The following is a 13,534-nucleotide window of genomic DNA, read 5'->3' on the forward strand; positions in this document are numbered from 1 at the left end:
GAGGAACTTCCATGCTGTGTTCCTTGATGGCGTGCCAATTTCCATTCCCACTAGTAGTGCACAAGTTCCCTGTTCTCCACATCCTTGCCAACACCTGTTACCTCATTTAAAAAAAAATATTTTTAATTATAGCTATTCTAAAACAGGTGTGGGGTAGTATTTCACCGCAGTTCCGATTTGCATGTCCCTGGTGATGAGTTTTGTTGAGCATCTTTTCATGTACGTGTTGGCCATCTGTTTGTCTTTGGGAAAATGTCTCTCCAGGTCCTCTGCCACTTTTTGAACGGATTATCTGGGGGGGGGTTGTTTGTTTTGCTCTTTTTTTTTTTTATAAAGATTTTTATCTATTTATTTGACAGAGAGAGATCACAAGCAGGCAGAGAGGCAGGCAGAGAGAGAGAGAGAGAGGGAAGCAGGCTCCCTGCCGAGCAGAGAGCCCGATGCGGGACTCGATCCCAGGACCCTGAGATCATGACCTGAGCCGAAGGCAGCGGCTTAACCCACTGAGCCACCCAGGCGCCCCAGTTTGTTTTGCTCTTGATTTGAATGAATTCGTTACATATTCTGAATATTAACTCTTTATCTGACACATGGTTTCTCAATATTTTTTCCTGTTCTGTAGGTTGCTGCTTTATTTTGCAAATTGTTTCTTTTGTTCAGAACGTTTTAGCTTGATGTGCTCCCACTGGTTTATTTTTGGTCTTGTTGCTTTTGGTGTTCTATCCACACCTGCGTTGCCAAGACCAATGTCAAAGAGCATTTTCCTATGTTTTCTTCTAGACTTGTATGGTTTCGGGTCTTCTGTTTAAGCCTTTAATCCATTTCAGGGTATGAGACAAGGCTCCGGTTTCATTCCTCTGCATGTGAATGTCCAGTGTTCTCAACACCGTTTACTGAATGACTCTCTTTTCCCCTCGTTGAATATTCCTGGCTCCCTCGTCAAATAGCGGTTGCCCATAGAGACTCACGGGTTTATTTCTGGGCTCTCAATTCTGTTCCTTGGTCTGTGTGTCTGCTGCTTTGCCAGTACCATACTGTGCTAATGACTGTCGTTTTGTAGCGTAGTTTGCAGTCAGGAAATGTGGTGTCTCCAGCTTTGTTCTTGCTCAGGATTATTTTGGCCGTTTGGGATCTTTTGTAGTTCCGTATGAATTTTAGGATTATTTTCTACTTCCGTGGACAGTGTCACTGGACTTCTGGCAGGGATTACATGGACTCTACAGATGGCTTTGGGTGGACAGTATTTGTCGTTCTCACCCATGAATGCGGGATCTTCTCACTTAGTTTGGTCTTTGTGTAGGAACAGCTCTGTCCTTGTCCCATCACCCTGACTCCTGGTGCCAGATGCGTGGTGGTTTTCCCATACCAAGCAGCTATGTGACACCCGCTGGGTACTGAGAATTCAACTCAGTGGTGGTACTGATACCTGGAGACTGCATCAGATCCCACAGGTCAAGGACTCAGTCCTATAAGACTTCCCCTCCCCAAGAGCCCATCACAAGTCCTGCTTGTCATCTGTGCTTCTGACTGACCGGCTATAGATCAAAGGTTCTGACCCCTCCTTCTTGGGTTGGATAAATTTGCTAGAGCCCTTACTTACTAGGTGACTGGTTTATTGTAAAAGGCTGTAGCTTAGGAATAGCCAGGTGGAAGAGCTGCATAGGGCAGGGTATGTGGGAAGGGGTGTGGAGTTTCCACAGCCTCTGAACTCCTACTTTCCCTTGGTCTCCATGCATCCACCAGCTCTGAAGGTCTCCCAACCCCACGCCATTGGGATTTTATGAAGGCTTCCTTGCGTACGCGTGATCAGTTATGAACTCCTCTCTGTAGAACACCAGTGTGGCTGAAATTTCCCAACTTCTAATCATGGCTTGGTCTTTCTGGTGACCAGCCCTGATTCTGGAACCATCCAGAGTCATCTTGTTATTTATTTTTTGAAAGATTTTATTTATTTATTTTTTTATGTTAGAGGGAGAGAGAGTGAGTATACATGTGAGTAGGGGGACAGACAGAGGGAGAGGAAGAGAATCTCAAGCAGACTCCATGCTGAGCACAGAGCCCGATGTGGGGCTCGATCTCATGACCCTAAGATCACGACCTGAGCTGAAACCAAGAGTCAGAGGCTTAACTGACTGAGCCACTCAGGTGCCCCAGAGTCACCTCATTAGAACAAAAGTCGCCATCATTACCTAGGAAATTCCAGGGGACTTACGAATCCTGTGGCAGGAAGCAGGGTCAGAGAGCAAATGCCAGAACAAATGATGCTCCCAGTGCTCTTAGTACTTAGGAAAGTACAAGGACTTCAGGGGCTCTGAGCCAGGAACCTTGGGCTGTATTTTCTGTCATGGATTCGTCCTAACAGTTTTTTGGTGGAATCTTAGGTTTCCTACGTTCTCTTTTCCTATTCGGATGTCTTTTATTTCTTTTTCTTGCCTAATTGCTCTGGCTAAGATTTCTAATACTGGGTTGAGTAGGTGTGGTAAGAGGCAGCACCCTTCTGTTGTGCCCGATTTCCGGGGAAAAACTTCTAGCTTTTCACTGTTGAGGATGTTATTAGCTGTGGACTTGTCTTAGATGGCCTCTGTTATGTTGAGGTATGTTCCCTCTACACCCAATTTGTTGAGAGCTCTTATCATGAAAGGGTGTTGAAATCTGTCAAGTGATTTTTCTGTCTCTGTTGAGAGGATCATTTGATTTTTATCCTTTACTCAATGAATGTAGAGTATCGTGTGTATTGATTTGTGTATGATAAACTATACCTACCTTCCACATTCAAATTCCATTTAAACATGGTGTGTGATCCTTTTAATACAATGTTGAATTTGGTTTGCTAGAATATTACCGAGAAGTTTCCATCGATATTCATCAGGGATATCGGCCGGTCATTTTCTTTTCTTATCATGTGCTTATCTCACTATGATATCAGAGTGCTACTGGCCTCCTAAAGTGAGTTTGAGAGTACCCCCCGCCCCCGGCTCAGTTTTTTGGAAATGTTTGAGAAGGATTAGTGTTAATTCTTTTTTTAAATGTTTGATAAAATTCACCAGCAAAACCATCTGGTCCTGGACTTTTATTTATTGGGCAGTTTTATGTTTGTTTTTTATTACTGTTTCCATCTCCTTCCTCATGATTGGTCTATTCAGATCTTTTCTGTCTTCATGATTCAATCTTGGCAGGTTGTATGTTTCTAGGGATGTTCCCATTTCTTCTAGGCTGTCCAGCTTGTTCGTGTACAGTTTACTCTCTCGTGCCTTTTATGATCCTCCGTGTTTCTGTGGCGTCAGTTCCAAGAGTGCTCTTCCATTTACAATTTACTTGTCTTCTCTCTTTCTCTCTCTGCTAACCTAGCTAAAAGTTTTTCAATTTTGTCTTTTCTGAAAATCAACTCTTAGTTTCACTGATTATTTTCCTGTTCTTTTCTTTTTTTTTTTTTTAAAGATTTTATTTATTTATTTGTCAGAGAGAGAGACAGCGAGCACAGGCAGACAGAGTGGCAGGCAGAGTCAGAGGGAGAAGCAGGTTCCCCGCAGAGCAAGGAGCCCGATGTGGGACTCGATCCCAGGACACTGGGATCATGACCTGAGCCGAAGGCAGCGGCTTAACCCACTGAGCCACCCAGGCGCCCTCCTGTTCTTTTCTTCATCTCACTTTCACTTACGTCTGCTGTAATCTCTCTCATTTCCTGCCTCCTGCCAAGCTGGTCCTGAGTTTGTCTTTCATTGTCTAATTCCCTGAGGTATAGTCTGGTTGTTCATTTGAGATCTTTTTTCTTAGTGTAATTTATTGCTATGAAATTCCCTCTTACAGCTGCTTTTGCTGCACCCCATATATGCTAGTACATTGCGGTTTCATTGTCATTTGTCTTGAGATACGTCCTGAGTTCCCTTTTGATTTTTTTCTTCGACTTGTCGGTTGTTGACGTGTGTGTTGTTTGTGAATTTTTTAGTTCTCTTCCTGCTCATTGTTTCTAGTTTTATACCGCTGTGGTTGGAAATACACTCATCTTCCCAAATTCATTAAGGCTTGCTTTGTGGCCCAGCTCCTGGAGCTATCCTGGAGAATGTTCTGTGGGCACTTGAGAATGTGCATTCCGGTGCTGTTGGATGGAATGTTCTATATATGTCTGTTAGGTCTTTTTGGCCTGTAGTCATTCAGGTCTAGTTCCCTTAGTCATTTTCTGCCTGGATGATCTGCCCAGTGTTGAAAGTAGGATATTAAAGTGTTAAGTATTATTGTCCTGCTGACTCATTGTCCCTTCCATTTACAATTTACTTGTTTGGTTAATGTTCTTTTGAAATATCTAGGTGCTGTGGCGTTGGCTGCATATCACCCTTTGCCACTGTACAGTGACCCTCTTTGTCTCTTTGGCCGATTTTGACGGAAAATCTGTTGTATGTGATGTCGGTAGACGCACCTCTGCTCTGTTGCTTTCTGTCTGCTGGGAATGTCTTCCATCCCTCTCTCTCAGCCCGTGTGCCCTGAGAGCTGAAGCGAGTCTCTTGCAGGCGGCGTATCGGGTTGTGTCCCGTAAGTATAGATTGTTATGTCCACCTCTGCTCCCACGTCCTGCCGCCACTCACCGTTGTCTGCATTTCCTGCCCTAGGTGACAACATGTACAGCTGTGAACGGTGTAAAAAGTAAGTGTGTGTGCTCTGGGCTTTCTCCCCAAATTCCCGTTCTGACCCCTCGGTCTGTCTGTGTCCCACGTGTTTCCCCGGTTCCTTCAGAGAGTTTGATCCAGACCTCACAGAGGTGACCGTGGGGGGAGGGTGCTCACTGGGCCCCTCTGTCCCCACACCAGGACACTCACTGCTTCTCCCCTGTTCCTCCCTGCCAGGTTGCGGAACGGGGTGAAGTACTGTAAAGTCTTGCGGCTGCCTGAGGTGAGTGGAGAAGCCTCCCGCCTGCTCTCTCTGCTGCTGACTGACGTGCGGTGGCGCAGTGGGTCACCCTGTATCCCAGGGAGCCTGAGCTGAAGAGGCCTGGGACAGGGGGGTGTCTGCTGCTTTGTCCGAGAGAACTGCTGGGACCCTCTGTCAGCTCCCCCATGCTCTGCAGGTGTGGGGCAGAGGGTGCCACCTGGAGGAGGGCAGGTGTGTGGGGAGGGACAGGGCCACCATGCTGTCTGCGCTGGGGAAGGCCTTTCTGAGGAAGAGGGTCACGTGAGCCCTGAGCACGGGGGCTGGCGTCAGCCTTGTGGAGGGAGAGCTGGGAAGGAGCAGGTGGGCAGAGTGTGGAGGCAGGAATGGGCTTGGCCAAGCCCAGGAAGGGCCGTGTGGCCAGAGCACAGAGGAGTGTGGCCCGGGAGGCAGGTTCTGGAAGCCCGCGTGGAAAAAAATTGTGGTCAGGGTTCTGACGGTCAGCTTCTTTCACGGACCAGTGCTGCCCTCGGGGACTGTGTTGGCTGCCCGCGCTGTCTCCATGGCCCTGCCGTCTCGTGTGCCTTGGTCAGGGGACAGGCCACGGGCCAACTCGGCTCCCATGTGGAGCTCTTCCGTGTGTCCAGGCGCTCAGTAGGCGGGAGCCCTCAGCCAGCCTGGGCCTCTGGAAGGCTCTTGGCGTTCGGTTTCTTGTGTTCGCCTGGAGGGCGAGCCCTGAGTGGGTCAAACAGTGGCCAGTGGGTGTCCCAGAGCCCGGCCCCAAGCCCCCTCCTGGTCACAGGGCTCAGGGCATCCCTGCCTGCAGTGACGGCCGCCTCCTCCCTGCCTTCCAGATCCTGTGCATCCACCTGAAGCGCTTCCGGCACGAGGTCATGTACTCGTTCAAAATCAGCAGCCACGTCACCTTCCCCCTCGAGGGACTTGACCTGCGTCCGTTCCTTGCTAAGGAGTGCAAGTCCCAGATCACAACCTACGACCTCCTCTCGGTCATCTGCCACCATGGCACAGCAGGCAGTGAGTCAGCCCCCTCCCCTCCCCACATCACCCCTGTCCCTGTCCCCCAGGGTGTCTGTGATCAGCCTGCCCCTCCCGCCACTAGGTGGCCACTACATCGCCTACTGCCAGAATGTGATCAACGGGCAGTGGTACGAATTTGACGACCAGTATGTCACCGAGGTCCACGAGACGGTGGTGCAGAACGCTGAGGCCTATGTGCTCTTCTACCGGTAGGTCCCCTGGCAGCTGTCACAGTGGGGCGTAGTCCAGCTCAAGGACAGATGGGTGGCCTGTGAGCCTGGGATGGCCAGCCCCTGTGCTCTGGGGCTTTGCTCCGGGTGCTTTTGGAGGGAGGTGGAACCTGGAAGGTTCTAGGCTCTAGGCAGTAAGGGTGTCAGGTTGTAAGAAAGAACCTTCTGGCCGTGGGGAAAGCAGGGAACCCAAGAAGTTGAGTTTGGGTCTTCCGTGGCGCTCCCATGGAGCCATCGTGGCCAGCACTCGGGCCAGGGCAGTGGGGCCTCTGAGAGGCTGCCGGGCTGCTACGGGGTTTGGGGGTGGGGAGGGCAGTGGTTGGTGGCTGCGGACACACCCCTGGCAGGGAGCCCAGACACAGCTGCTCCTAATTCCCCTGCCCCACCCCTTCCACTCCTGCCCCACACCTGCCCCCACACCTGCCCCCACACCTGCTCCACCCCTGCTCTACCCTTATCCGCCCCTGCTCTGCCCACCCCGCCCCACCCCTGTTCTGCCCACCCTGCACCACCCCGGAACGACCCTGCCGCCCCCCTGCCCCGGCCCTGCGGCAGGAAGAGCAGCGAGGAGGCGGTGCGGGAGCGGCAGCAGGTCGTGTCCCTGGCTGCCATGCGGGAGCCCAGCCTGCTGCGGTTCTACGTGTCCCGGGAATGGCTCAACAAGTTCAACACGTTTGCCGAGCCTGGGCCCATCACCAATCACACGTTCCTCTGCTCCCACGGAGGTGAGGGGGCCTCCTCCGGGACCGGGGCGTGGGGGCTGCGGGGGGCAGCCGGCCGAGCCCCTGGTGCTCCCTCCCTGCGCCTCCTCCACAGGCATCCCGCCGCACAAGTACCACTACATCGACGACCTGGTGGTGATCCTGCCCCAGAACGTGTGGGAGCACCTGTACAACAGGTAGGGCGCTGCCGGTGCGGCGGGGGGAGCCCGGGGAACAAAGGCCACCGTGGGCCCACGCTGCCCAGAAGCAGCCGTCAGCCTCCCTTGCACAAGCCCGCGGAGAAGATGCTTGGGGGCGCCTGTCAGACCCTGACTGTTGGGAGGGAGGGAGACCGGCTCCTGCGTGGCCCGCGGGTCCCTCTCACGGAGAGTCCCCGGGGCACTGGCTCCAGCTGCCCGGCTCGGGTGGCCTGGGCTTCCAGGTTCAAGTCCCTCAGGGCCAGAACGGGGCTCTCACATTGCGGACACCTGGGCCCGGGTCACCGTGCAGATGGGCAGGCAGGATGTGAGCCCCTGGGAGAGCAGTCAGATAGGCCAGGAGGCCGCTCCCCAGACAGGCTTTGCCATCCGCTGGCAGGTCGGGTGCAAAAACTCAGCCTGGAGGTAGGCAGGTGGGTCAGGGTCCCACAGGGAAGTGTGTCCCCATATCCTGTGGGAATCCGCTCTCCTGCCTGCAGAGGGACCAGCTTCTGCCTCCCTTTGACATTGTCCCCAGGGTCTGGCCAGGTGGGCCACGGGCCTCAGCAGCTCCTGCCTGGTAGCCAAGAGGGAAAGCAAGATTGTTAGTCTGCCCTTCAGCCTGTAAACATAGCTCTGTGACACGCCCACCCTGGGGCAAGTGGCCGCCGGGCTCCGTGGGCCTGCTGACACTCAGGTCCCCCTGCCAGTCTGAGGGCGACAGGAAAGTCAACAGGCCATGGTCTGTTGACCAGGGCGCTCAGGGCTGCTCCGCGGCTGGGCCAGGGGAGACATCAGGGAGCCCCCCGGGAGCAGGAGAAAGCTGCCAGGTAGAGGGCAGTCCTGGTTCTCTGGTATGTTCTGAAACTCTCCCTTCAGGGTGCGCTCGCTCGCTCTCGCTCTCTCTCTCTCTCTCTGCCCTTCCTCCGGGCGCAGATTCGGGGGTGGCCCTGCCGTGAACCATCTGTACGTGTGCTCCATCTGCCAGGTGGAGATCGAGGCGCTGGCCAAGCGCAGGCGGATTGAGATCGACACCTTCATTAAGGTGTGCATGGTCAGGGGCACTGGGGAGGGATGGGGGCCTCTGTGGGGGACAGGTGGGGAGCTGGGGACTGAGGAGCCCTGTGGGGTTGGGCTCCGCGTGGAAGACCTGTCCCGTGGGAGCACAGAGTGGCCGGACACTGAAGGCTTTGCTGGCCGGAGGGTCAGGTTCCGGAGGCTCAGGTCCATCCGCTGGGTGAGCTGCTGAGCCGCCGTGGAAAGGACAGAGAGCCCTGCCGCTCGGGGCGGGGTGACTGCTGCGGGGACTGTCCTGTGCGTGAAAGGACAGTTAGCGTCCCTGGCCCCCGCATGCCAATGACGGCAAAAATCACGTCCACACGTTGGCCGTGTCCCTTGGGGGGCAGATCTCCCCGCTAGTGAGAACCGTGGGGCTGTACAGAGTGACGTGGAAAGGTGCATTCAGTGAAAACAAGTGGCGAAATGGCCAGTGGAAGCAGGTGTGTGTGTGTGTGTGGCCTGGGGCTGCTGGGGACAGGGTGACTGGGGACCACCGCCCCTCCGGAGTGGAGCGTGGGTAAAAGACATTAAGGGACGCTGAGCTTTGTGCCCAGGAGAAGACGACATGTCAGGAGAGTTAACGGAAGAAGTCAGTGCTTTCCCTTAAATGGGGCGGGGGGGGGCCTCGGCCTGGGACCTCAGCTGAAGAAATTCAGTGTCCCCTGCAGACGCGGGGGGCTGGGACCGCGGCAGAGCGCTCGCCGAGCTTGTCTGGGAGCTCCCCAGTTTTCTACCTAGAGTGCCCAGGCTTTTCTAAGAGGTGGGGAGGGCGGGGGGACAGGGCGGTCGGCAGGGGGCTGACCCTCCCCTCCCTCTGCGCAGCTGAACAAAGCCTTCCAGGCCGAGGAGTCCCCTGGCGTCATCTACTGCATCAGCATGCAGTGGTTCCGGGAGTGGGAGGCCTTTGTCAAGGGCAAGGGCAAGGACGCCGGTGAGTGTAGCACGGCCTGGCCCAGCCGCACCCCTGTTCTCCCTGCCCCCGGGGGGGGGGGGGGGCTTCTTGCTGCGGCAGGACTGGCGTGGTCTTCCTTGTCCCTTCCCTCGTGTCCTGTCCCCACGGGTGCTTTTCCCTCCTGCCGGGCACTTTTCTTTGGGGGTTTGCTTGCCCTAAAGAAAGATTTTAGTGGCTAGATGGCTTCAGGCTCTTGGGAAAGAAGAACGTGGATACGGTGTCCTCTGACCGCTCACTTTCCAGAGCTGGAACCAGGCAGCCTCCCAGAAGCCTCCACAGGCCCCAGCAAGAAACGGCTGAGCCCGAGCTCTGTCCTGCCCACGGCACACCCTCCCACCCTCGAGCCCCACACACGGGCTCCCAGACTAGCGCTTGGGGCCTGGCCGGGCCAGCAGCAGGCCAACATGGGCCTTTCGGGGCCTAAGCACCAGTCAGGCCTCAGGGCGAGGGGAGGGGCCCGGGGGCTCCCTGGTGTTGGTGTAGGGCCGGGGCTATGCTCCAGAGTTGCAGCCCGCCCTCAGGCCCCAGCTTTGCTTTCTGCTGGCTCTTCCTGGGGCACTTTCTCCCTGGCCTCTGGAAACAGCTCTTAAGTCACGTGGTTGCCGAGGATGCTGCGTGATTTAGGGGATGGTGCTCAGCGAGGGTCTAAAGTCCCAGAAATCCCTGGGATGCCTTAGGTCCCTTCCGGCTCTCCTGCTTTGATGGCCCAGCATTCGGTGCCCGGCCCGTGCCCCCGTGAGCACGTCACCCAGCCCCTGTGGGCCCCGGACAGCCTCTCCGGGGTCATGGGGTCGGAGTCACACTTTGAGAATGGCTTCTGCCTGCAGAGAGGTGGAGGGCCATGGTGGGGGCAGGTGGGTTTCCCGCTGCCGCAGAGGCTCCGAGGCGCTGAGCCTGAGCTGGGTCTGTTCCAGAACCCCCCGGGCCCATCGACAACAGCAGGATCGCACAGGTCAAAGGAAGCGGCCACATCCAGCTGAAGCAGGGTGAGTCTCGCCGCCTCCAGCCCTGGCCTCCCCACGGTCCCTCCTGGCTGCTGGTCACAGTCCCACTGGAAGCCCCCGCCTGTCCTACCCAGGCCCTGTGCCAGCCTCTGCCTGCCCTTTGCGGGCACCCCATACCCTGGGAAACGGGTGGCAGCCAGAGATGTGCCTTCCGGGGTCCTTGGAGAAGCGACGTCCCTTGGAGTGTCCTGAGGTTGCTCTGGAAGAGCTTTGCACGGGAGCGCACGGAGCTCCTAGAGCCCCCTGCCAAGACATGGCCTCTCGGGGCGGGAGTTGGGGTCAGGGAAGGTGAGTGGGCAGCGCAGGCGCAGCCCCGACCACCTGGCCTCTGGGGCCCCGCAGGAGCTGACTATGGGCAGATTTCAGAGGAGACCTGGGTCTACCTGAACAACCTGTACGGCGGCGGCCCCGAGATCGCCATCCGACAGAGCATGGCCCAGCTCCAGGACCCAGAGAGCCTGCATGGGGAGCAGAAGATTGAAGCCGAGACCCGGGCCATGTGACCTGCTGGGCCAGCCTGTAAGTCCCCTCGCTCTGCAGAGACCCTCTCCCGCCCCCCGTGTGTTGGAAGAACGCAGCCCTGAACGCACCTTCCGGGAGACTGTTTGGAAAAACCCTCTCGTGAGCCCCGCTGGGCCGAGTGACCCAAGTGTCCCCACAGGCCCCCGCCTTGGCCCTTCTCCCTGTGGAGGGCGTGTGTGTGCCCCGAAGAGAGGCGGCGGCTGGGGAGATCCAGGCAGAAAGTTTTCTGCCCAGAAGCAGCAAGTTATCTGGGTCCCAGTGAGTGAGGTCGCGATCAGGAAATACACCTGCTGCGGGCTCTTCAAACAACCAGGGCTCTACGACGTTCCTTAACTTGGGTCTTTGTGTCCACTTGTCAAGGCCGTTGTGTCCCCCACCTGCCCTCTTGCTTGTTCAGGCCCAGCTTGGGTCCCTGGAGCTCCAAGTCAGGGGCTGTGACCGAGAGACCACAGGGCAGGAGGAGCTCTGGGTGCTGCGCAGCACCCAGCACGCAGAGCAGGAAGCTGGGGCACAGAGGGCCGAGCTGGAGCAGCGGGGGGTGCCTCTGCCCTAGGCCCCGCTTTGGCCCGATTCCCTGGTGTCACAGAAAGGCTCCGGAACCCTGGGCTGCTCTCAGCGTTTCTCCTGCAGACTGACGATTCTGGACTCTGTTGTGATGGGGACCCAGGGTGGGGGTTGGTTCTGCTGAGCGAGATTGTTTCTGGAGGCAGCTGGTCCATGGCTCCCCGTGCTGCCGAGCTGGCTCCCCGGACTGGCTGTCGCCGTCCCCAGCAGGGAACCAGATGATGAGACAGAAGTACCCTGCGTCACTATCCTTTGCTGCGGATGTGGCTTCCCTGGGGTGGGGGGGGGGTGGCTCCCTGTTTCTCACCACACTGTCACGGGGAGCCTGGGGAGATGTGGCGCCAGGGCAGCTCTCACATCGGCCGGGGAAGCCCATTCTGGATGCTGAAACGGGCCACGCTGGGGCGCTGGGACAAGCGCAAGGGGCCGGGCTTGCCTCTGGGGATACCCACGCCCCTGGACGAAGCAGTTGGGGCGAGATGCCCACCTCGTTGGGACTGGAGGGAAGGGGGCGTGGGGAAGGGGCCTTGGGACCTGGGCCCCCACACACCGTGGCCTTTAGTCTCTAGAAGCAGATGCGGCTGGAATTCCGGCAGAGCCCGGGAAGCTCACTCTACGGTCCTTCTACCCGGGTCCTCCGCCACCGAGGCAGCGCGCAATCACCATTGGAGAACAAGCCGCTCTGGAATCCCCTGACGCTTGCTACAGTCTTGAAAGTTCCTGCTGCAGCCAGTCCCTGCGGCGGGGCTGGGTGGCCAGGCATTGCCCTGCTGGTGACAGAGTCTGCGCCAGGTCGTAAACTTGTCCCCGCCGTCGGCGCGGCCTTGTTGGTGTTCAGAATGTCCTAATAAATACATATGCATCCCCGCAGGCCTGGCTGTCATCTGTACCCGCGGCAGGTCACGCTGTCAGTGGGGGGCCTGCGCTGGGGGTGCGGCGGAGTGCGCAGATGAGCCGCCCGCACCAGCGTACACAGGAGAGGGCTTGGCAGGGCTCGGAAACCAGCCCGCCCCTGGGGGCCGCGGGAGCGGACAGGGAAGGGAGGCGGCGAACGCACGTGTGCCGCCTTTTCCTGGAACCAGCCCTGGCCCCAGAGAAGTGGGGCCAGTTGTGGGGGTGGCAGTAAGGCCAGCACATCCATGGGCTGGTCCCGTACTGGCGCCTTGGCCACTCAGGATAACCCCTCTGGGCTGGGGTCACCCTCCCGGGGCCGGGCAAGGGCTCGACGGCTGGAGGAGCCGTTCCCTCCTCAGCGGACAGCGGACATCGGCTCCTTGAATCCCAGCATCGCGGTTGCTGAGGTCCTGCCTGGGGAGCTCCCCGCGTTTTATCTTCCCTGTGGTTTTGGCTGGTTTTTGTTTACACTCCTTGGGGCTTGGTGGGGAGAGACGAATAGGAGAGTTTTGTGTTATTTGAAACATGCTTGTGAAAGCCCATCAGACGCGAGCGGGCGCGGACGGTGCTCGGCGTCAGGAACGGTTCCCCCCGCTGTGAGCACCCCGAGCCCCGTGAACCCCTACGGCTCCCTCGAGCACAGTGGCCACCTCGTCCCGCCCCAGAAGAAGCTCCGGGCCTGTCTCTCATCCCTCGCTCTTCTTTCTAGCTTTCCCGCATCTGCCGCGCAGCTCCGCTCCCACTGGGACGTCGTGCACACGGAATTCCGTGGTACGGGTTTTGTGATTGGCCTTTCTTGTCTTCTGCGGGAGATGAGAAAGAAGAAGTTCCGTCCGGGGCATTGGCCGATGTCGGAGGTTTGGAGACACTCGGTTCTTGTACGGCAGGAAGGTTGGGGAGAAAACGGAGGTACCAATTGACCTCAGTCTTTCCTTCCTATTTTCCCTCGATACACCAGGCTTTAAGGGGCTCCACCAAACTCAGAGGCTGGAATCGGCAGACAAAACAGGAGACTGTGTGTGTTCATTCACTTCCCACCCTGAGTGAGGCCGCGAAGCAGCGGGCAGCGGGGGAGGCCACCTCCTGTCTTCCCTCCGCAGGCGCCCCCCAGCCCCAATCGGGCCGGGTCTCTCTCCAGCAGCCCCGTTTAGAGGAGCCAGAGTCTGCCTCCCCCCACGGACGGGGGCGCCCACACGCTCCCAGCTGCTGCCTGGGCACAGCTTCTGCTCACAAACCTGCATCAGAAAATGCATTTGCAAGGTGCAGCCCCCCGTCCCCGCTCCCCGGAGTATGGCTTCCTACCTTTGTTCTCGCCCAAGTTCAGTGCAAAACACAAATGAATCTGCCAGTCCGACACCGCCTGGTTTGGAGCCCCCCAGAGCCTTGGGGGAAGCGAGTGGGGTTTTGGAATCACACCTCCCTCTGGCTCTCTTCTCTGCAGCGGAGAGGAGCCTTGGTTGCCGCCAAGGAGCAGGGTGTGGAAGAGATGAAGGCCCTCAGGAGAGGCTGTGAA

General features: G+C 57.2%; 1 protein-coding gene across 5 annotated transcripts in view; it reads left to right on the plus strand.

The window, feature by feature from the left end:
• The window catches only part of USP20 (ubiquitin specific peptidase 20), a 43,179-nt gene extending 31,182 nt beyond the window's left edge, over nucleotides 1–11,997 (plus strand). For 3 of the 5 annotated variants that reach the window (XM_004757118.3, XM_045082580.1, XM_045082582.1), the window contains exons 16-25: nucleotides 4,605–4,638; nucleotides 4,839–4,884; nucleotides 5,715–5,895; nucleotides 5,981–6,107; nucleotides 6,684–6,853; nucleotides 6,945–7,026; nucleotides 7,963–8,071; nucleotides 8,908–9,016; nucleotides 9,952–10,023; nucleotides 10,384–11,997. In XM_004757118.3, coding sequence (XP_004757175.1) covers nucleotides 4,605–4,638; nucleotides 4,839–4,884; nucleotides 5,715–5,895; nucleotides 5,981–6,107; nucleotides 6,684–6,853; nucleotides 6,945–7,026; nucleotides 7,963–8,071; nucleotides 8,908–9,016; nucleotides 9,952–10,023; nucleotides 10,384–10,544 — 1,091 coding nt within the window. In that variant the 3' untranslated portion in view covers nucleotides 10,545–11,997. Of the gene's footprint in view, nucleotides 1–4,604; nucleotides 4,639–4,838; nucleotides 4,885–5,714; nucleotides 5,896–5,980; nucleotides 6,108–6,683; nucleotides 6,854–6,944; nucleotides 7,027–7,962; nucleotides 8,072–8,907; nucleotides 9,017–9,951; nucleotides 10,024–10,383 lie in introns of those variants that run through there. The other 2 variants (XM_013058638.2, XR_006607452.1) reach the window with 2 other exon arrangements.
• Nucleotides 11,998–13,534: the final 1,537 nt, after the last annotated feature.

Source organism: Mustela putorius, unplaced genomic scaffold (assembly GCF_011764305.1).
Source record: "Mustela putorius furo isolate JIRA1106 unplaced genomic scaffold, ASM1176430v1.1 tig00000596_pilon_pilon_pilon, whole genome shotgun sequence".
NCBI classification, from domain to species: domain Eukaryota; kingdom Metazoa; phylum Chordata; class Mammalia; order Carnivora; family Mustelidae; genus Mustela; species Mustela putorius.